General features: G+C 35.7%; 1 protein-coding gene across 2 annotated transcripts in view; it reads left to right on the top strand.

Annotated features, from left to right (window-relative positions):
* The window catches only part of PRKD1 (protein kinase D1), a 123,305-nt gene extending 102,931 nt beyond the window's left edge, over nucleotides 1-20,374 (top strand). For both annotated transcript variants that reach the window (XM_032188082.1, XM_032188081.1), the window contains 11 exons: nucleotides 209-332; nucleotides 1,121-1,198; nucleotides 2,172-2,451; nucleotides 5,015-5,067; nucleotides 5,664-5,736; nucleotides 6,859-6,965; nucleotides 7,390-7,551; nucleotides 8,940-9,038; nucleotides 10,216-10,483; nucleotides 17,428-17,513; nucleotides 19,397-20,374. In XM_032188082.1, the coding sequence (XP_032043973.1) occupies nucleotides 209-332; nucleotides 1,121-1,198; nucleotides 2,172-2,451; nucleotides 5,015-5,067; nucleotides 5,664-5,736; nucleotides 6,859-6,965; nucleotides 7,390-7,551; nucleotides 8,940-9,038; nucleotides 10,216-10,483; nucleotides 17,428-17,513; nucleotides 19,397-19,615 (1,549 nt within the window). In that variant the 3' untranslated portion in view covers nucleotides 19,616-20,374. The remainder of the gene's footprint in view (nucleotides 1-208; nucleotides 333-1,120; nucleotides 1,199-2,171; nucleotides 2,452-5,014; nucleotides 5,068-5,663; nucleotides 5,737-6,858; nucleotides 6,966-7,389; nucleotides 7,552-8,939; nucleotides 9,039-10,215; nucleotides 10,484-17,427; nucleotides 17,514-19,396) is intronic.
* The last annotated feature ends 1,523 nt before the right edge of the window (nucleotides 20,375-21,897 follow it).

Here is a 21,897-nt window from a genome sequence, read left to right as displayed (position 1 = left end):
GCCTTCTTGTATTGTGGCATTACAAGTTTTTTTTCTTTGTAGTCTTGAGATAGTGGAATGACAAAAAAATTTGTCATGTCTGTTAGTGACTATAATGGTAAATGTGGTTATCATATATATATATATTCATTCTGAATTGGACAATTTTTTTCTCTCTTTGTCTAAAATTGTCTTCTTTTTAAAAAGCCTTTATTGATTTATTCTTAAGCCCTTCAACCAGCAACAACATTCCATTAATGCGAGTGGTACAATCTGTGAAGCACACAAAAAGGAGAAGTAGCACAGTAATGAAGGAGGGTTGGATGGTTCACTATACAAGCAAAGATACACTGGTAAGAAATGTTAAGGAAGGCCTGTCTTACACTACATACTATATGATAGTACTCAATCAGATCCTAACAATACTTTGATAATTTAAAGTCACTCACATAAGGCATTGTTACAGTATTTGTGATTCCTGAAGTCCTAATTCCCATAATTGAGGACTGGCAATGCTTGTAAGAAGCAGTCACTTTATCGTACCAGGAGACAGTTAAAACACAAAAAAGTATCTGCATCTGTCAGTTGCATTAATGTAGGCCATATATAAAGACATTCTGAAGAAAGAACAAGATCTTAACACCGTAGAGGTTCTGGAAAGTATCTTTATCTTCCAACTGCAGTCTCCTAGATATCTTACTGTTATGTGAAATTAGGCTTTTGTAAAATAAACATATCATTAAAAAACAGTTATTTTATGCTAAAACAAGAGTCAAAGTGTTAATATGTAGCCTTCTAAGGTGAGACAGAGTGTTATGACTGATAAAAAAAAAAAGTTGAATTATTTTAGAAACACACCTGTAGCAAATTGTGTGTAGTGTAACCCAGACATTAAAGTGACATGTTAAGTTTTCAAAACTTGGATGACTTGAACATAGCTACATTATTATTAAAACAACAAAAGGTGTACCTATAAATCTTAAGTCTAAAGTCATCATAAAAATCAGGAAACTTTATCCTTTACAATTCATCCCTTCAGACATAAATGAAATGTTTTGGAAGTGATTCTTTTGAGAAATTAGCATTTCTTTAATTTTCTTGAAAACTTTTAGAAAGATTTTCCCCCTGTTTTTCATTGCAGAGGAAGCGGCACTACTGGAGACTGGATAGCAAATGCATTACACTTTTTCAAAATGATACTGGAAGCAAATATTACAAGGTAAGGCATGGTTTTCAATCTACTTTTCTAATGTTTAATGATTAGAGTGAATTGCTGAATTAATAAATACTAAAAGTACATTAGCAGTATAACTTCGAACTATGTTTGTTTTCATTACTTACATCTATTTTGCATTTCACAAACAAGTCTCAGATCAAAAAGGTGTCAGCTAACAATGACGGATAAAACACATGCTATGGAAATGTAAGGTTTTTATACAGGGACAATTCAGTGCCAGCGACAAATTCTGCCAAGAAACTCATCTGATATTCTGTCATTCATTATAGAAATTCTTTCCAAACAATTAGGTGTAGTACATACTATTTTAATTCAGCCCTTTGGGCATAATGTTGTGATTCAAATTGTAAAAGATTATTTTAATGCTCATGTACTTTTACCTGAGGCAGTTAAACTCCTTAGGTGCTACTGCAGTAGTTTTTGATAATGCAAAATATTTCTTTCATGTGGCTTCCTCTCAGAGAAATATGTTAGTAAAATAGGTCCTTAAGTCTTATTCAAGATGAAACAATTAAGTTAATGCCTATGTGAAAGGTGGATTTGCAGTCTTAATGTTAGAATAGATTTATTCTGCTTTTCTTAATAGATTTATTTGCAAATAAAAATTTATTTAGAAATTTATGATATTAAAATATTTTATATTTTATAAAGAAAGAAGCAGGGTTCAATTTTCTAGTGGAGTTCTATTGGTGGTCTTTTCTGATGGCACCTCACTCCTGTCTTTGCGAAGTTTAAATAATTGAAGTTATGTTTGGTCTTGGAAAGAAATGTTTGGTGTTTTGCCAGCAACAGGCCTCTGTTTCAAAGAGTTTCAGGTTACAAGAGCCTTTTTGTTTGCACAAGAAGCATGTGGTTAGAAGTAATAGCTAATATCATAAATTAGTCATTTTTTAGTTTTATGTGTTGATGATCTTTACACAGAAAATAAATATACATATATATTTTTTCATTTTAGGAAATTCCATTGTCTGAAATTTTCTCACTGGAACCTGCAAAAACTTTCACTTTACTGCCTCAAGGAGCCAATCCTCATTGTTTTGAAATAAGCACAGCAAATATAGTCTATTATGTTGGAGAAAACATAGAAAACCTCTCAAGTGTTCCACTGAATAACAGTGTTCTCACCAGTGGTATTGGCTTAGATGTGGCAAGAATGTGGGAGATGGCAATACAGCATGCCCTGATGCCTGTCATCCCTAAAGGGGCATCTGCTGGGTCGGGACCCAACCTACACAGTAAGTTTATTTATTTTCTCTGTTTCAGATAAATACAGTCATATAACAAATTACATTGCTCAATCTTCTGTACAGAAATATTGCACAGCTCATCAGCTCATCAGCTGTCTGTGTATTATTTTAAAAGCTACAATTTCTCATCCATGTGTTTCCAGGTAATACTAGGTCATCTGTGTTAACATACAATGTGCAGATTTGCTAGTGAGCAAATAGTTGTTCTATTTCTATGGCGTCTCATCCATATTTGTGTTGCTGACATGAATGATAGCTTCTTTGTGCAGAGGTGTGAAGTTTTCTGAGCTCCAGTTAGGAACGGATAGATGTTTCCCATCATGACTGTAATTTATGTTTCTAGCTATCTGCAGAAGCAGCAATTCACTCTTTAGGTCACTGCAGCATAGATGTTATCCTCTTTTCCATTACATTTATCTGTACAACTGCCACAAACATTGTCCATGCTGAGATGAAATGAATTTGTGTGAAGAACAGCTGTTCTAAGCACAACAAGGCATGGATAACAACCCAGGACCAAAAGAACTGAATATATCTTTGTCTCCAATTTACATACCTTTGGGTAACTCTGTACCGAAGATGACTGATTATGTAAACCAAACAAGATAACAAAGCAGCACAGACCAAATAATTCACCAATACCAGGTATGTGCTGCTGTGGTTGATTTGCTAATTGTACTGAGCCTACTCAGTGTAAAGCAAATTTGGATACGTCTACACAAGCTGGTTTAGACCTTTTGTTACAGTATATATACACTTGCTTTAGCACTTGACATCTGGATGCTGTTAATGCAGCGTGAAATACTAACAAGACAACAAGCCCTTCAGAAACACAGTAATACAACAAATTGTACCTGTCTCCAGGCACAGCAGCTCACATCATTTCTGTCCTATGCTTTCTTGACTAGGTTCCTGCATAAAATAGCGTCAAATTCTGGATGTCATTTCAGTCAGGTTAGTTGCTGTGTACCCCTGGTTTGAGTCCAGTGCAGCTAAACAAATCACCTAAAATGCTGGACTGGGACTGACAGCTGTCTCTGCCTCTTGGGAAGCTTGAAAATTTTCTTTCTGAGTTAGCAGTTATCCCTCCCTGCTTTTTTTTTTTTTTTCTGTGCAAAAATTAAGGTCACCTGAGACCTTTAGAACAAGCTTTCATGGGGACTAAGAATGGTAGCAATGTTCTGTCTTCTGCTCTGAGTAACACACATAGAATCATAGAATGGTTTGAGTTGGAAGGGACCTTAAAGACCAGTTCCAGGCCCCCTGCTATGGGCAGGGTCACCTGACCCTAGACCAGGTTGCTCAAAGCTCCATCCTACCTGGTCTTCAAAAATTCCAGGGATCGGGCAACCTGTTCCAGTGCCTCACCACCCTCATAGTAAAGAATTTCTTCCTTACATCTAATCTAAACCTACCCTATTTTAGTTTAAAGATAACCCCTTACCCTGTCACTACAACCCCTGATAAAGAGTCCCTCTCCAGCTTTCTTGCAAGTTTCCTTTAGGGGGGCATGTCCATGTTATTTTTCATGTAAGTACAAAGTATCACATACATTTGAAGACAAATCAACAACAATAAAAAGACTCCATGAAACCAAAATTTCCCCTTCCAAAACCAATATATTCCTAAGGAGATGACAAGGGGATAAATAACAAGGAGCAGAAGTTACTCATAAAAGATACTGATCGGTACTAGTAAGTTTCTTCTATGTGTAATACAGGCTTTATAGAAGAGGACACTGGTTTCAAAGACACTGAAATCTTGGTATGGACCAAAAAAAATGAAAAGTCAGCTTGAATGGGATTCTAGGCAGAGACAGGAGATAGACGCATCAGTGCTCCAAAGAACCCCTCCCCAAAATGGCGTCTTTGTTTAGTACAGTAGCAGTAAAAATATTCTCCAGTTTTATTGAGCTTCTCAGTGGGTTTGCCATTCAAAAAAGTTCTGGTAACATCCTAAGCTTTGAATGTTTAGAAGTTGGATCTGATATTTGTTGTGTTAAAGCACATGTGCAAATTTTTACTTCCATTACTTGTTTTAATGTCTCTTATGCCAGTTGAAATGTCTATTACTTTTAACAGTACACATACCAATACAATTAAGTATAGGCCTTAGTCTGAATAGCATCAAGTACATTGTAGGTGACACTAGAAATAAAAGATTACTTTGAAATGCACTAAATAAAAGCAATTTACACTAGTTGCTGTTGTGTTACTTGCATAAGGTATAAAGCCCCAAAATAGAACAGAATAATGTAGTAAGTAGTAAGCTAATCAGTGCGAAATATGAGATTCTAGTATTAAAAAAAAAAAAAGGGTAATGAAATGTATAATCCTGTTCGTTACGATATACTACAAAAGTCTGCTGTTCGAGTCACATATTTGTGGGTTGGTGTAATTTTATATTAGCTGGTAGATGAACAAGCTGACCTAATTGGTCCAATTTCTACAGCTGTCAGAAGATATTGATGTAATGTAAATGTCATTTCCTATTATTACATGTTTCAACTAAAAGCACAGCAATCTAAAGTATATTTTACTTTCTTCCCCAGGGGATATTTCCATCAGTATTTCTGTGTCAAACTGCCAAGTTCAAGAAAATGTGGTGAGTGTTCTCTGAATGCTTGTGCTAGACATGGTATGATTAAGCTTGTGAAGTCATTGATCTGTTTTGCAAAGAGGTATGTTAGAGAGGAGTTTCCATCAGCTGTTTTTTCACCTATCCTGTAGAAATTAACAAACAATTAGCTTTGTTAACTTTTGAGAAAAGTCATCTTTGTGGCACCTTTTCCTTGAGACACAAGAATTGCATACGTGTGGTTTAGCTTAACATAGAATTTAACTACTTATCCTTGCAAGATGTTAATTAGCTAAAGGAGAAGTGAGCACTAGATGTTATTAGTTCATGGAAGTTCTGTCTGTTGAATTTAGTAAGGCTTATCACAAGCCTTGAGAAATATACCTTTTGTGTCATTGCTGAGATGACGCAAAATTGTAATATCTTCTTTGTCGTACAAAGAAGATATTACAATTGCAGTTATTGCTGCTTTTAAGAAAACTCATGTGAATGTTTCTAGCAGATAATATGTTTTGAAATGTACTGTAGTAAATGCATGCTGCTTCCCATTAGAAAAAGCAGATCAAATACAAATTTTGTTTCCATATCTCAATGCTTAATGTTTCTTATGTTTATATGAACAGGATATCAGTACTGTATACCAAATCTTCCCAGATGAGGTGTTGGGATCAGGACAGTTTGGAATTGTTTATGGAGGTACGGTGTTGGTGTGTTGTACAGTTATGCTAAAGGAAGAAAAAATCTGGAATTATGAAAGTATTTGGACTCTGAAATGCTTTCTAACAGAAATTAGCTAACAGGTGTTTAAGTAGTGTTCATTAAACACCATTTATTGTTGACAGTCTTTTTTTTTTTTTTTTTGAAGTTTTCTGCCAGTAGAGGATCAGTGTATATTAAGAGCTCTGGTAGTACAAACCCTGAAGCGCAGAAACCTGTTCTCTTAAAGAACTATAACAAAAGAAGGAAAACATTATTTCTTGCTACTATTTTTCTTGGCATGATTTTGTGTTTTTTTTTTTCTTTCTTTTTACCAGTTTGTTTGAATTGTTTCTTTTTTTATTATTATCTTTTATCTTTTTTTCCTCTCTTTTTTTCTCTTTTCCGAAGAATTTCTACGGGCGCCTGATAAGCCTGAGATGTACACTCACATGCTTGAAGGAGATCAACTATTTCGTTATTTGCTAGTCTGGAAGGATTAAGCCTGTAACCTGCCAGTTGCAGAGAATTTAGTAAAAGTATATGAAAAAGAAAAAGTATATGAGAAGGATAACTTTACATTTATATTGTTGAAAGGCAGAGCTGACTTTCTTATGTGCTTATGTGTTTCTTAGGTGTTACAACAGCTTTGTCAGGTGACAAAGAGAAAAATTCACTAGTCAAAGGGAAGAAAAAAGGGAAATAACAGAAAACTTTTATTTAAGTTACTGCATACCTTCACTGGGATTTACTTACTTGGACATAGTTGTACATAAAGGTTGGATGTTAGGAAGAACTTCTTTACCGAAAGGGTTGTTAGACATTGGAACAGGCTGCCCAGGGAAGTGGTGGAGTCACCATCCCTGGAAGTCTTTAAAAGACGTTTAGATGTAGAGCTTAGGGATATGGTTTAGTGGGGACTGTTAGCGTTAGGTCAGAGGTTGGACTGGATGATCTTGAGGTCTCTTCCAACCTAGAAATTCTGTGATTCTGTGATAATTGATATTTAGCTGTGATCATTGGTACCATCAAGTGAAAGTGGAACATTTTTCAGAATTAATCGCATTAATTGATGGACGCCTTCTGTTTTTGTTTTGATCTGTTTGTTTGTTTTTAATGCAGGAAAACATCGCAAAACAGGAAGAGATGTTGCCATTAAAATAATTGACAAACTAAGGTTTCCAACCAAACAGGAAAGTCAACTTCGTAATGAGGTTGCAATTTTACAGGTATTTTTCTATTATTTTCACTGTAGTCACTCTATACATTACTATAAATACCAGATAATATAATTATTCCAGTTGGTAATCACTACTGTTTTTGCAGAAAATATTAGTATTTTTACTGCCTAATCTGCATAAATATTCAAAACCAAACGTGTTGGGAATGTTATGTTAGGAATTATCTCTGCAGTTTAAAGCACCAAGCACAATAATGTATGTTTGTTAAAGTGATTTTAAGTGCATCCCTTCTCTTATACCATCCCTAGAAATTTCGTGCCTGCTGCTTAAAAATGAAGCATGTGGTTTATGTTATGAAAAACTGAAATGTTGTCTGGTTTAGGAGGGTCTGAAGATTGGCTGTGTAATGAGAAAACCTTCTAATCAAGTTGGGAAATCTATGTTGTTCAAGTGCTGTATTTACCCTTAATAGAATCTTCATCATCCTGGGGTTGTAAATTTGGAGTGCATGTTTGAGACACCAGAAAGAGTGTTTGTTGTTATGGAAAAACTCCATGGAGATATGCTGGAGATGATCTTATCAAGTGAAAATGGCAGATTGCCGGAGAGAATAACAAAGTTTTTAATTACTCAGGTAAGAAATTGATTATAAACCTAGAAAGAGATTTGAGGTCAATTGTTACCACTGTTTCTTATGTTTTGCTTTTGACATAATTTACCTCTTTGATTTATGAAAGCTTGGATTATATTATCAGAGATGGTACAGACATCTTTGTGTACATTATGTGATCTGTAGTAAACCATTAAGAGGACCTAGAAATAGATAAACGTGCAGTTGCCTGGCTGCTGGATGGAAAGCCATCAAGTTACAGGTTCTCTTATGCTTGAAGGATTAAGCACAAGAAGGGGTTGCAAAACACAGATAGCAAAACGTCAAAGAAGGAAATTTAGCAAACCTGCAGAAGGAAATGTGAGCCTTCTGAATTTCCCAGTACCCATTACAGTTCATGATATGCACTTATGTGCCTCTTTTCTATGCCGAGATTGGATCTGATTAAAAGAATCTGGTTTCCTGTATGACTTCTGTTAACGATATGATCTGGGGTTTTTTTGTTTTGTTTTTTTTTGGTGGTGGTGGTTTTGTTCTTCCTGTTGTCATATTATCATACTGTTTCTTTGGCTGCCATCATACTGGTTTAAATTTAGATACACAATTGAGTAGTGAGCCACCTCGGAGTTATAGCAGCAGCCTGTTTTTTGTGTTAAGGCAAGAAAAAGAAACTCCACTGTTACAGTGGAAGTTTATTAGAGGAACATAGTAGGTTCTCTAGCTTTCAGGCTTTCATGGGCAAAACTGCCATCAGCTTTAGAATTTGGTTTCTTACCTTATCTTTAGCCTCTAGCCATTACCTGCTCTAATACAGTAGGAAAGTCAGTATCAGCCTCTGACAAGACACAAAGAATGAGTTAAAGCCACAGGAACAGGATCTGTTATACATGTACTCTCTTTGCATAGGGACAGGAGGTATAGCTGTTATACTCAGTTTGTATGTTCTTATGTATGTAATGGCATAAAAATACATGCAAGACTCTTTATGCTTTATCACCTCAAAGATATGCTTAAATTGGATCACAGAATATTTCTGTGAAAATTTTTGAGTGAATAATTTAGATCTGGAAGGTCACTTTGCAAATGTTTCTGTGTTAAAGATTTCACAATAGATTAAACAAATATTTAGAATGCATTTTCTAAAAATGTTTTCAATATGAGGTCTTTGGAGAAGGAACAATTGTATTCTGTACAGTGAAACATTAAGAAAACTTGAGGTGCAACAAATAATAGCTGACATTTTTGCTTCTTACATTGTGGACATTGTTTTAAAAGGTACAGTCTTGTTGGATTGTTTCTTTTTGCACCATTCCTCAATTCTCTAGTCACTGTTACTGTCAGAACAATGTAAAGCCAAATAAATATACAACATTTAAAACTGAAATTCTTTCTGATTTTTTTTTTCTTGACAGATCCTTGTTGCTTTAAGACATCTTCATTTCAAAAATATCGTTCATTGTGACCTCAAACCAGAAAATGTATTATTGGCATCAGCTGATCCTTTTCCACAGGCAAGTAGGAAATGCCCTGTGTTAAGACAGATTGTTCACATTAGGAAGTGCTAGCAATGATTATTTTATGAACAAACAAGTGGTTATTGACCTGCCTGTATCAGTTCCAGGAACTACATAAAATTGTAGATATGAGTATCCAAAAAAGGGTATTTTTAAAAATCCTTGTTTTTTGTCATTTACCTAAAATATTCAACAAGATTTTCAAGTATGATAGGGCAACTTGCGCACTTGTTTCTAATTTGCTCACCATTACAGCACAAATTACTTAGTTGGTTAATCTGGTCCAGATAAATGACAATTTGAAAGCAGAAACAGTAAAGACTTTTTTTTTTTTTTTTTTTTTTTTTTTTTTTTTAATTAAGGAATGGTTCACGAAGAACAACAGCTTCTTCTTTAATGTTATGAATTTAAATGCCAGGTAGCTTGCAGATGGTGTAAATATACTTTCTGACTTATTGTACTTCTCATTAAGAGGTATATACATCAGTCAGTTCCTGTTGCCTTTAATCTGCAGAATTCATATGTAAGCTCTTCCAACTGCTTACAGTCAAAAGAACATATTTTCTAATTTCCCTGTAATTTTGTAAATAATATTAATAATTTGAAAGGAAGGGACAATATTGAGACTGTAAGTAACAATTTTAAAGCAGCAAAATCTGACCCAGTGAAGAAATCCAACAAGGAAATTTGCTGAGAGGTAGGGTATAACTAGGTCCCCAACAAACTGAAAGTGGTAGATCAAGAACTAACTTTTGACAACTATTGATTCAGGAAAAAGTCACAGGTAAAACCATTTTTCTTCTTGCTGTGTTTTTATGCTATGAATGAATAGATATTATTTTGTATTACTACTTTCACCAGAAACCTAAGCTGTTAGGCCCTTCAAAAATATAAATTCTTTCATTCAAAGCAGTTCTGTGTTATTACTTTCACTACAGTTTATTTACAGCATGAAGGAATACAATGGCTTGGTAATCTAGTCTAATACTGTGGTGGAATAACGGGATTCCTCTCAAAGAGAAGTTTAAAAAAAAAGTATCCTTGAGATGCAAGGATATATAAATAAAATGCAATAGAGATGCATTTTACAACTATACCATGATAATAGTACATCAACTATGTATTTGATAATAAAAACAAACCCTTATTTACTCTAGCAATTTTCTTTAAACAGGTAAAACTTTGTGATTTTGGCTTTGCTCGAATCATTGGGGAGAAATCCTTTAGGCGTTCAGTTGTAGGAACACCAGCCTACCTTGCTCCAGAAGTGCTGAGAAACAAAGGCTATAACAGATCTCTGGATATGTGGTCTGTGGGTGTTATTATTTACGTAAGCCTTAGTGGTACCTTCCCATTCAATGAAGATGAGGACATACATGACCAAATCCAGAATGCTGCTTTCATGTATCCACCTAATCCATGGAAAGAAATTTCTCATGAAGGTAATAATTGTCAGTGGATGTTTTATTTGAATGCTAAAACAGTGTAGTATTTTGCTTGTATATTTTGTTTTTCTCTCTACATACCAGGGATACATTTATTTTTTGAAATTTCAGTAATGTACCATAATGTAATGTCTCCGTTTTGTAGTATTAACTGTAGACATTTCCTGCAGAGCCTGTATAGACTGCATAATCCTGTAGTGTGAGATCTCATCAGGTGTTGAAGGATGCATATAGCCACCTACAGATTTGATTGCTATAGAATCTTGTGGAGGACCTCAGCCGTTAGAATTCATGTTACATCTATTTACTTCTGTACTTCTTTTGGCCCTAGCACTTCTTCAGTCCTTTTCATATTCTACTTTTACCAGTAATTTGGTTTTCATTCAGTTTTATGCTCTAACCTGAGAGTCTTTCTGTGGAGAAGATAAAGAAGATACTGAACAATTCCAAACAGATGAGATTTCAAAAACAGTGTGAGAAATGTCAGAAGAGACTTTCTGCAAGGGTGAGGGGAAAAAAAAGCTGGGAGATGAGAGCTGGGAGCTGATCCAATAAGATTTCAGAAACTAGATTTCTGTTCAGGGTCCTGAAAAATTTTTAATAGTAAAAAACAAACAAACAAACAAAAGCTAATATTTTACTATGAGCATCTTTAAAGAAGGTAAATGAAGTCTATTAAAGATGACTCTAGAAACAAGCACGGGAATCTAGACCTCTATCTAAAGTACTACTAGTGACTTTTAGAACTACAAGTTGAGTTCAAACAATATCTCTGTCTAGAGATATTCTATCTAGATATCTCAGTATCTAATTACCATAAAAAAACATTGATGAACCTATTTCTTTCTTTTTTTTTTTTGTCTTGAAGGATCTACACAGATGTTTTCTTGCATGATGTTATATTATTATTTTAAAATTAAAAGAAAGCTTTTTAAGCTACTCTTACATGTAAGAATTAAAACCATTGAAGACTCAGCAATTAGTCCTATTTATTTACTTAATTGGCATGTGCAAATATTTAGGAGAAATTTAACACATAATGAACAACCATATCCCTCACAGAAGCCTTCAACCCAAATTTTGCTTCACTGCTATTCATTAAAAAATTCAAACTTCATTTGATTAGATGAGCGTCCTTGTCAAAGATAAAGGAAATACAAAATTAATACTATCTTTAATGCACATGAGAAGGATCTTTTTAGAAATGTTATGCTGTCAGAATTTGAAAAACTAGGAGCCATTTGGCAAATGATTACCATAAGTAAAACTTATGTAAATATTATTCTCCATTACTTGGTGCTTTACTCTCATACATCCAAAAGGCAGTGCTGGATCCAAACACTCTTTAACAATGGACTCTATAAATTGTACATTACAGCTGGATTTTAAAAGTGGTAACTTATTACAGAGACTATATTACATGTCTCAGTAATGACAGGCATAAATCAAGAATACAGTGAACTTAGAGTTAGGCTAATCATAATTTGGGTTGGAAGGGGGACCCTTAAGAATCACCTAGTTCCAACCCCAATGTCATGGGGGCCTTCCACTTGACCGGTTTGCTCAAAGCCACATCCAACTGTCTAAGAGAATTAATATTAACTCCAATTTGTGCGTGCCAATTTACTTCAGAACTGTAACAGACAGTGATCATGGATGAACAGGCTTTATTAGTCCTTTTCTGCCATTAAAATTAGCCTGTAAAAGTTATGGCTTTTCAACTTTTATGCCTCTGACAAATGTATTTTTTTCCCCGTTTATCCATTCAAAACTTTTGTGAGCATCATTTCCCAAGCTCATCCATGAAATCCCTTCTCTAACTTCACCAAATCCAATTGCTTTTCATTTTCTTTTTTTTTCTTCAGAGAATGTGTCTGTCTACCTATCTGTCTACCTCTGTATCTATCTGTCTGTCAATCACAGAATCCTCTTTAGAGAATTCTGATTTCCATCTGTACCAAGCAGCTGCATTTTCCCCACCTTTTTCTCTCATTTGAAAGAATACTCCCTGAAAACTGAGAATGTATTTGTATGTCAAAATAGAATTGGAAGACATTACTGTAGAGGCAATTTCTGTGGTAATCTCTGTATTAAAACAGGTTTTGTCACAGCCATTCAGCATTCCATTGTCCAATCTGCTATTTCTGTTCTCTTTGGCTCCAATTATTGACAAGCCAGTTTATATTTCTGAATTCAGTGAACTGCTATGTTAGAATTTTAGCTTCGCTCAGACCTCTCTGTGGAATTTTGCTAGATATACAGAAGAATCTTCTTGCAAATTTCTTACTTACAGATGTAAATTTCATATCTGTCAAACATGGAGTGTGTTTTCAACAGTGTTACTGGTTGTTTCCACCTTTGAACTTTCTGTCCACCAAATCTGCATTGTTTCAAAAAGATTATTTTGACTTAGCTGTAGGTTACAAAAAATAAATGCTATTGGATTTAAGGACAAAATTCCCTGAAAAATGCTGTACCTCTGCTTGTTAATATATTTTACCTAATGTATTTTTTCTGTGGTGGCTGTTCTTTTGAACTGAATGGGCCCAAAATGTGCTATGTCAAATTTTAGATTATTCATGGCATGTTTCATTCTGCTGTGGATTTTTTTTGTAAATCATTGCATTCAGAATTATTTTTGTTTGTTTTTATCAGCTACCAACACAGCTATTACTGCTACCCTGATAAAGCTATGTGAGGTACATACTGCTGGTTAGGTGCTTCATATTACTTTGTATTATTAAAGGATTTAGGAAGAAACAATGCAATTTCTTTCATGTATTAAATTTGATCATGGTGTGCCTTTTACTTTTTTTTTTTTTGTTTTGAGTCAGAAATAAATACTACAGCTGTCTTTGTGTCAACATAGACTTGTTTCAGCATATGTGAATAGAAACTGTTTCATGCATTAATGAGAAAATCACATGAATAAGTATTAAGTACAAGGAGGTCACATACATATTATAGCTCAAAGATGTCTCTACCTCTGTAAATGTTTAACTAGCTGTTTAAACTAAGGTCTTGGCCATACTTACATGTGTTTGCCAGAATAAAATGGTATTTTAACCTCTGTTGTGGAGGTGCAACTTGTAATTGCCAAGGACTTCTTTTGATAGTACAGCTGAATCCATTTCACAGAAAATAATAAGCTTTGCCAGCTGAAGATTATTTTTTGCCAAAATAACTGCATGTGCGCATTGTCAACAAAGCTGTATTGAGCAGCAATAGGGAAGCAGTGGGTAAGTGTATGAAAAAGTTATACCAGTGATAACAGAGCTATACTCAGAAGGATACAGGGTCTGGGAACTCCTAAGTTTTATATTAATGTCTGCAGCTTAAATTTTCACAAGTGATGGCTGCTCGAGTAGTTGATATTATGTGTGTACTTTAAAAATTCTGGATCAAGTATAATTTTTAATTTAGCACTGCTTTTCGTAGTACTCTTAAGGTGATATGTTTCTTACAAATTAAATGAAAAGCAAAAGTCTGTATCATAGGACTAAATGGATAGTAAATTCAGGTAAGACGGGTTTTTCAGATATTTTGCTAACTTTTGTGTTAATGTATGTGTTACATCCTAATTGAGTTAAAACAATCATTTCTATGAAAACTGTAATTTGTTAACTTAATACTTCATGTAGACCTTTTTGCTGTGTCTTTACTATAACTAATTTTTTGCTATACTAACAAACTGACATAAGTAGTTTACTTCCTGATTCAGTAAGTTCTTCCAATAAAATGCAACTGAAAAACAATTACAGTTTTTTAAAACATTTGTGATTCTGATGAATGTTCAGCTATCTAAATGATGAGTAGTCATGTTGTTTGGAAGCTAGGAGGAACAGCTGGCTGGTTTATCCTGTTCAGCAAAGTCTGCAGCTCCTGAAACTTGATAAGCCCTCAGGTGGCCCTACCTTAATCAGGGGAAATAAACAGGAGCCCATAAAGGTGTTTGGAAAAGCTATACCTCTTAGAACTTTTTCCTCTTAGAACTTTTATACCAGTTACTTCCTTGACAATACCTGCTGGATTCCATAAAAGATGTTCAGACCATAGGTGGTCTTTCTGAACCTTCTACATTTATTAATAACTGTGTATAATGTTGTACAATGTTTTTGCAGAGGAATATTGTCAAACTATAAAATTCTAAAAATGCGTGACAAGGATTATTTTAAAACCTGTTGTTTGTTTGGTTGGTTGGTTTTTTGTTTGTTTTTAAATTCAGTCTTTATTTCATAAAATGTACTTTAAAATAGAGTGCAGTTGCCCCACTTTCTTCAAAACTACTTTTTCTTTCTAGACTGAATTTTTTTTTTCCTAAGTTATGATGGCCTAGTTTGGTCTCCTGAGTGACTCATGTGAATCACATTTGAGTTGTATGTCTAAACTGATTGTTAACAGCTTATACATTTTAATATCCAGTGTTTTTAAGCAGTACAATTTGTAAAGTAAACATAAAATTATTATTTATATGCTTTTTTTTTTTTTTTTCAAATTCTGATATTGAGTCAAAATGTGTCTTACTGTAGGCACATTTTATGTGATGTAGCCAGACCAGGTTATTTTAGGTGGTGGCTATAAGGACAGCTCATGTTTTTTTTGTAAGCTGAAGGAGGAAGTAATCAGGATCTTTCCTCATTTCCTATAGCTAGTGACACATATCAGTGTCTGAACCTCTCTAATTTGTCTAACACCAGTTAAAGTCAGAATTCTCTCAGTAATTGACTATTCCAGATCCCTCAGAAAATCCTTTAATCCTTCAGTTTAATCACTCTGGCTATCTGTATTGCTTCTGCTTTCTTTTACGCAGCACTGTCCTTTTGCTGTCAGTATGTGGCAGCTGCATGTTGACTCCTAACTGGTACTTAGCACTCTTATGCTTGAGAAGGAGCTCTGCTTTGATTGCATGATTTTCTGGTAAAAATAGCAAATGCTTTTTGCTGTTGAAGCTCATGTTTGATCTCATTCTTCACTTACATTTGAAAACTTAAGAGTATTAAAGAGATGGAATCATATATGATAGTTTGGAAGATAAATTCTCATAATTCTTACATTTGCATTTGTGCTTATTTATATTGCTAACTAAGGGACAAGTGATAATTCAAAACTTTCCTGGAGAAAACAACTTTAGGTGAAGAATCAGAAACACACAATCAGAAACTTTATACAGAGAGCAATATTCCAGTGGTGAAACAAGCAGATCATCTGTGTAAACTGTGTTAACTTTGAGGCTGGAGCTCAAGTTAACCTCCTGAGTCTCACTGTTTGAGGAAAGAGAGAAAACAAGAAATCTGAAGCTCTACATTCAGTAAAACTGGATCATTATGATAAGCTGATGGTTCCAGTCCCTAAAAGCAGCAGAAGCTTGCATCAAGCTGGTCCTCTATTTCAAGTGCTACTGATGTCCTCTACAGAGCAGTGTCTGTTGCTTTCCCGTCCAGGGTTATGAACATCTATCCTATAATCCATGAGAATGCTAGACAGAGAGCTGATATAAGCTACTCAAACCTGTAAGAACATCATAAACTAATTATCCCCTTCTCTGAGGAAACCCTACCTCTTCTTGTGATGTTAATAACTTTTTATTCTTTGGTGTGTTTTATTTCATTCTATCCAAAAGGAAAAGTGGGCAGCTCTCCAGGCTGTCACTGTCATGCAAATCCCAGGAGTATCTTAAAGCATAGTTATATGCCTCTTAAAGGCCTAGTTCTCTCATTTTTGAGGCTTAGCAGTCATCTTGGCATTCATTTTGATGACAACTGATTTTCAAATCATTTTAAGAAATGTTTTCACTAAGAACAATAAAAACATGGCCTAAAGAATTCAGCCAGGGAGATCCACGTGACATCTTTTATGAAGTTCACGCCATAGATGCCTGTCTTTCAAAATAGGTGAAATATTTGAGAAGGAAATAAGCAAAATAAGCTACACTCATACTTTAGTTATAATCCAGTTGCCCATTGCCAATGGTGTTGCCCATGAAAAAGATTAACCCTGTTGTTTTGGAAAACAAGTAAGTTTTCAGAGTGCTGCCATCTATCAGTAGTGGTCCTGTTGGACCACTGGCTTTCTGATCCCACATCTGCTTCTCAGACATTTTGAAAGGGAACAAAACAAACATGTTAGAGAATTTAGCATGAATTGTACACTAAAAGAGATGATAGCTAAAAATCTGTTTGTCCACAACAGAGAAAACAAAATTAGGACCATCTGCTTCCAAGAGCAGTGTGGCTCAGAATCTCTGGCAGTGCCTTCTTTGCCAGAATTCCTGAGATTTGTTTGATCTTATTCCCATGATTGCTTTGATTTCCAAGATAATATTCATCACCAGGGACCTGGGGCTACTTTAATGGCAGTCAGTTATTGCTAAGAATAGCTTTGTCTGTCAGATTTACTGCACATGTCCAACAGACTGTTGTGCAAATTTCCATTTTCCTGGATATAGTAGTGAAACCTATAGTCAGGGACACAGAGTTGTTGCTTCCACGCTGGCTGAATGAAAAGCATGGCAAGTCAGGTACTCAGGAGTTATAAACAGTTTACCCCGTCCTCTTGGGGCAGAAACACACAGAAAAGCCTACCTGGTAAAGGTACCCCTCTACCTGTTTACTGTAAACTGCTGTAGAACCTGAAGTATACTGTAGCCCTCACTTACATGCGGTGTTTTTTGTTTTTTTTTTTTCACTTGAGCAGAAGCTGAGAAGTTTCATCAGTCTTTGCTACATGCCTGCAAATGAACACAAAGAGGTAGACAATATACTAGCTAGCAGGCAACTATTTAGTAAAATATTACTTTCAGGGATATCAACATTGAATACAGTTTGAAAAATCTGGAGCATGGAGGAAAAATTGCCCTTTTTACTACTATCGTGTCTGTCTGTCTCTGTTTATATATAAAAAATATATTTTAACTGGTATGTTCTAATATTATTCCTTTTCAGCTATCGATCTCATAAATAATTTGTTGCAAGTGAAAATGAGAAAGCGCTACAGTGTGGACAAAACATTAAGCCATCCATGGTTACAGGTATTGCTGCAAACTCCATGTTGTTTGTTTTTTTTTTTCCTGAGTATTTATTCTCTTAAGCATATAAAAATTTTCATCTTTAAGTGCAATAGAATCTAAGCAAATCTACAAACACAGAGATGTTTTCTGATCCTGAGAACCTCATATTCCTTTACCAATTTATGTATATATTCTAATTAATTTTTGAAGTATGAGATTCCACTACTAAACTCTCTCATGTTTTCAAAGTACACTAAAGAAGTGTATTTAGTTTGTTTGCTAAGAACATATATATAGAGATAGATAGTCTATAAAGTCATTCAACTTGCATTATCAAATTGCCTGGGGTCTACCCCAATATATCATAGAATCATATCATATAATGGCTTGGGTTGGAAGTGACCTTAAAGAGGCTCCAACCCCTAGGATCCTCCAAGGGATACATATATGTGCATAGGAAACTAATCATGCACAAGCATGGCACAGATCAGATGCATAGTCTACAGTCCCAAAGGAATCTTTATCTGAACTAAGACCTGGGTCCTTACACATGAGCAATGTTTCTCAAAGTGGAGGGTGACCTGCTGGAACAGGGGGAAAAGGACTGCAACCTCCCACCACACCCCTGCCTTCCCCAGGGACATTTCTCCTGGGCTTGCATTCTTCCTCGCAGATTTCCTGTCACCCTCTAGTCTTTTCCCCCAAGACTGTGTTCTCTCTACCAACCATTACAGAATGCATTTGTCAGGATCTCTGGGGACCAGAAAGGTGATCTGAGCTAAGTCCTGCAGCACAGCTGCTGGCTGTCTCATGTGATGGGACAGCATCCTTCACCTCTCTACGTTCACTTTTGTTCCTTGTGCAATAGTGAATGGAGGTAAACCAAGGCAAGGCAGTACAGCAGCAGCTCTAGCACCATGGATGAGTTGTCCTTCCAGAAAAGCCCAAGCTTGTGGGTGAAGGAAAGATAACAGTGGAGCAAGGGAGTGAGAGGTAGAGATGGTTTCTGAGAGGAAATCTGTGTAAGAAGTGGGCCTAAAGATGCAAGAAATGAAGCGTGAAGTCTTTTGTGCATTTACAGGGTGTGGGCTTTCTGATGCTTTGGTTTGGTGACCAGGGTTGTCTCTTAAGTAATGACAAAGTGGGTGAGAAAAAAATAAAACTGGGTACAGAGTTGTGGGCAGAGGTTAGGCTGTGTTGCTAGGATTGGCTTTATTACTGTAGCTAGATGGATGCTTTGGGTGGGAATAAGAAAAGTAATTATTGAACTTGAGATATGCTTTGGGCAGATCAGAGGTTGCAGAGCATGTTAAAGAGAACCAAATGTGTTTGCAACCTTACCATTGACTGTCAAAACAGAGTTCCAATGTAGCTTTGATATTTATATGTATGCATTTATATGAGCACACCACTACTTGCCTAAGTTTGGAAAAGCAGATTTTTTCTAGCTCCAGCTGAATTTATATCCTGCACCATTATACTGAGATAGAGCAACTTTCTTGACTATCTTATACTGATCATGTGGATGTAGAAGTCTGATTTAAAGATGTTTTCTTCTTCCCCGTAAGTCTTATGATTAGTGCAAGGAATTGTTTTACCACCCGTGCCATATCACAGAAATCTGTAGACTGTTCATACATCCTGCAAAACAATCTGTAATATCTCCATACTATACTTATAACAGAGTTTAATAAAATTAATTTAACAGACAGTGCTCTTAATATGATACCTATTTCTGTAGGCAGATTTCATATTTATTGATTATATGGTTTTTCTGTTCTGGGGAAATAGGGATGCATGATACTCAAATTGCCAACTTAGTAGCATTTTGTATACGATTGGTAGTAGAAGAGAATGCCATTTATTTTAGAAATGTTAAAACAAATACTATTACTTTATTTCAGGACTATCAAACCTGGTTAGATTTAAGGGAACTTGAATGTAAAATGGAGGAACGTTACATTACCCATGAAAGTGATGACTCCCGATGGGAACAGTATTCAGGAGAACATGGATTGCAGTATCCAGCACACCTTATCAGTCCAAGTGCTAACCATAATGAAAACACCAAGCTAGAAGAAACAGAAATGAAAGCCCTCAGTGAGCGTGTCAGCATCCTTTAAGTTGCATCCCCTATAATCTGTCAAAACACTGTGGATTTAATAAATACATACGGTCAGGTTTAACGTTTGCCTTGCAGAACTGCCATTATTTTCTGTCAGATGGGAACAAAGCTGTTATGCTGTTACACTGTTGATGCATCTGAGTTGCCAAGACAAATCAACAGAAACATTTTCGTGTGACCAACTGTGTTGTATTTACAAAAAGTTCCCAGAAACACTAAACTTGTTATTGTGAATGATTCATGTTGTATTTAATGTATTAAAACCTGTCTCCACGGTGCCTTTGCAAACTAGTGTTTTTCTTACTTGAGCCTCAATTTGGTAAGAGAGAACTCCCCCATGAAGATTTTTTTTTTTTGCATCTTTAGTATTGTAATTGTAAGCAAACTCTTGAAGAGTAGATCATTACTGCTGTTCTGTGAACAACTTCTACTATTTGGATAAAAAAAAATTAGTGTCATAAAAATTTAAAAAAAAATAAAAAAATTGCATAGCACTGTACAGTTTAAAATCAGCTAACTTGTGTGTATGTGTTTGTGTGTTTGTGTATATAGATAGACACACACACACAGTACAACCTGCTCTTAAGCCTAAATGCCTTAGTAATGTAAACTGCAGTATATGCCAGTTGTGTTTCCCTTTTTCTTAAAATATTCAAATATTCTTCTCTAATATGAATATTCTCTAATATGTACATTCAGAACCTAAATAACATGTTGACTTTGTGTATGTTTTCAATAAAAGTCTTGTTAAAATAGGTTCATTGGAGTAATCTTCCTGCTTAAAATATCCCTGGAATGGCATCAGAATTAGGTGGGATAAGTTATATTCATAAAACCATAGAATTGTTTGGGTTGGAAGGGACCTCAAAGTTCATCTAACTCACCACCCCTACCCCTGCCATGGGCAGGGACACCTCACACCAGACCAGGTTGCCCAAAGCCCCATCCAGCCTGGCCTTGAACAACGCCAGGGATGGGGCATCCACAGCTTCTCTGGGCAAGCTGCTCCAGTGCCTCATCACCCTCATAGTAAAGAATTTCTTCCTTATATCTGATCTAAACCTACACTCTTCTAGTTTAAACCCACTACTCCTCCTAGTCTACACTCCCTAACAAAAGAGTCCCTCCCCAGCTTTCCTGTAAGCCTCCTTTAGGTACTGGAATGCTGCTGTAAGGTCTCTCCAGTCTTCTTTTCTTTTAGCTGAACAACCCCAACTCCCTCAGTGTATCTTCACAGGAGAGGTGCTCCAGTCCTCTAGGTCATCCTCATAGCCCTCCTCTGGACTTGTTTTAGTACATTCGTGTCCTTCTTGTGCTGGGTGCCCCAGGTGGGGTCTCACAGGAGCAGAGGAGCAATCACCTCTCTCAACCTACTGGCCATGCTTCTTTTGATGCAGCCCAGGATACGGTTGGCTTTCTAGGCTTCAAGCACACATTTCTGGCTCATGTTGAGCTTCTTGTCATCCAACACCTCCAGGTCCTTCTCCTCTGGGCTGCTTTCACTAAAGTTCATCATTAAGGAACCCATCTGGAGGTAGGTAGGAAAATGCTGCCAGCTAACCTGTGTACCTCTAAAACACTTTCTAAAGAATCTGCTTGAAATGGCTTTATAATATGAATTCCGTCAGTTTTGAAACATACTTGGGTGGGAATTGGGAAGGGAAGTTGAGGACATTGATTTTGTATCAGTGAAATTTATGCAGATTTAGTTTTTAGAAGAATGCACTGCTTCTGCAGTGCATTTTCTAACAGTTACATATAGTCTTCTAACTGTAACCCATTTAGCCTTAACTTTGATATGCCAGAGTAACAGCGATGAGCTGAAAATTACTCTGCTACTGGCTGTCTCTGGGAAACAAACAAACAAACATCACCATCACCAAAAACCAGCAGAAAAGCAAACAAACAAACAAACAAACAAAAATGTTAATATACAGGTATTAAAGAGGAAGACTAAAAACAGAAAAAAAATATGCATGGGATGTGAGGCAGAAGTATACGAAGAGCTAACAACTACATCCCCTGAACCTCTACTAATCAAATCCTGGCTTTATATTACAGTTGTGAGCTTTTCATCAATGGATAAATCCATTCTTCCCTCCCAGAAGAGCTATGCCCAGAAGTTTATGCCAGATACGTAGCATGACTAAAGCCAGCAGATTTTTTCTTAAGCATTTTGGGCCTCAGCTGGACAGACATTATGTACTGTAGAAGAAATAAAGATAAATCACCTTAAGTCAAACCAGAAAAAAATATATTTAACAAATTGAAATTAGTGTG

Source organism: Aythya fuligula, chromosome 5 (assembly GCF_009819795.1).
Source record: "Aythya fuligula isolate bAytFul2 chromosome 5, bAytFul2.pri, whole genome shotgun sequence".
Classification (NCBI taxonomy): domain Eukaryota; kingdom Metazoa; phylum Chordata; class Aves; order Anseriformes; family Anatidae; genus Aythya; species Aythya fuligula.
The sequence above is the reverse complement of the archived record's forward strand: the minus strand, read 5'-3'. Positions and strand labels throughout refer to the sequence as shown.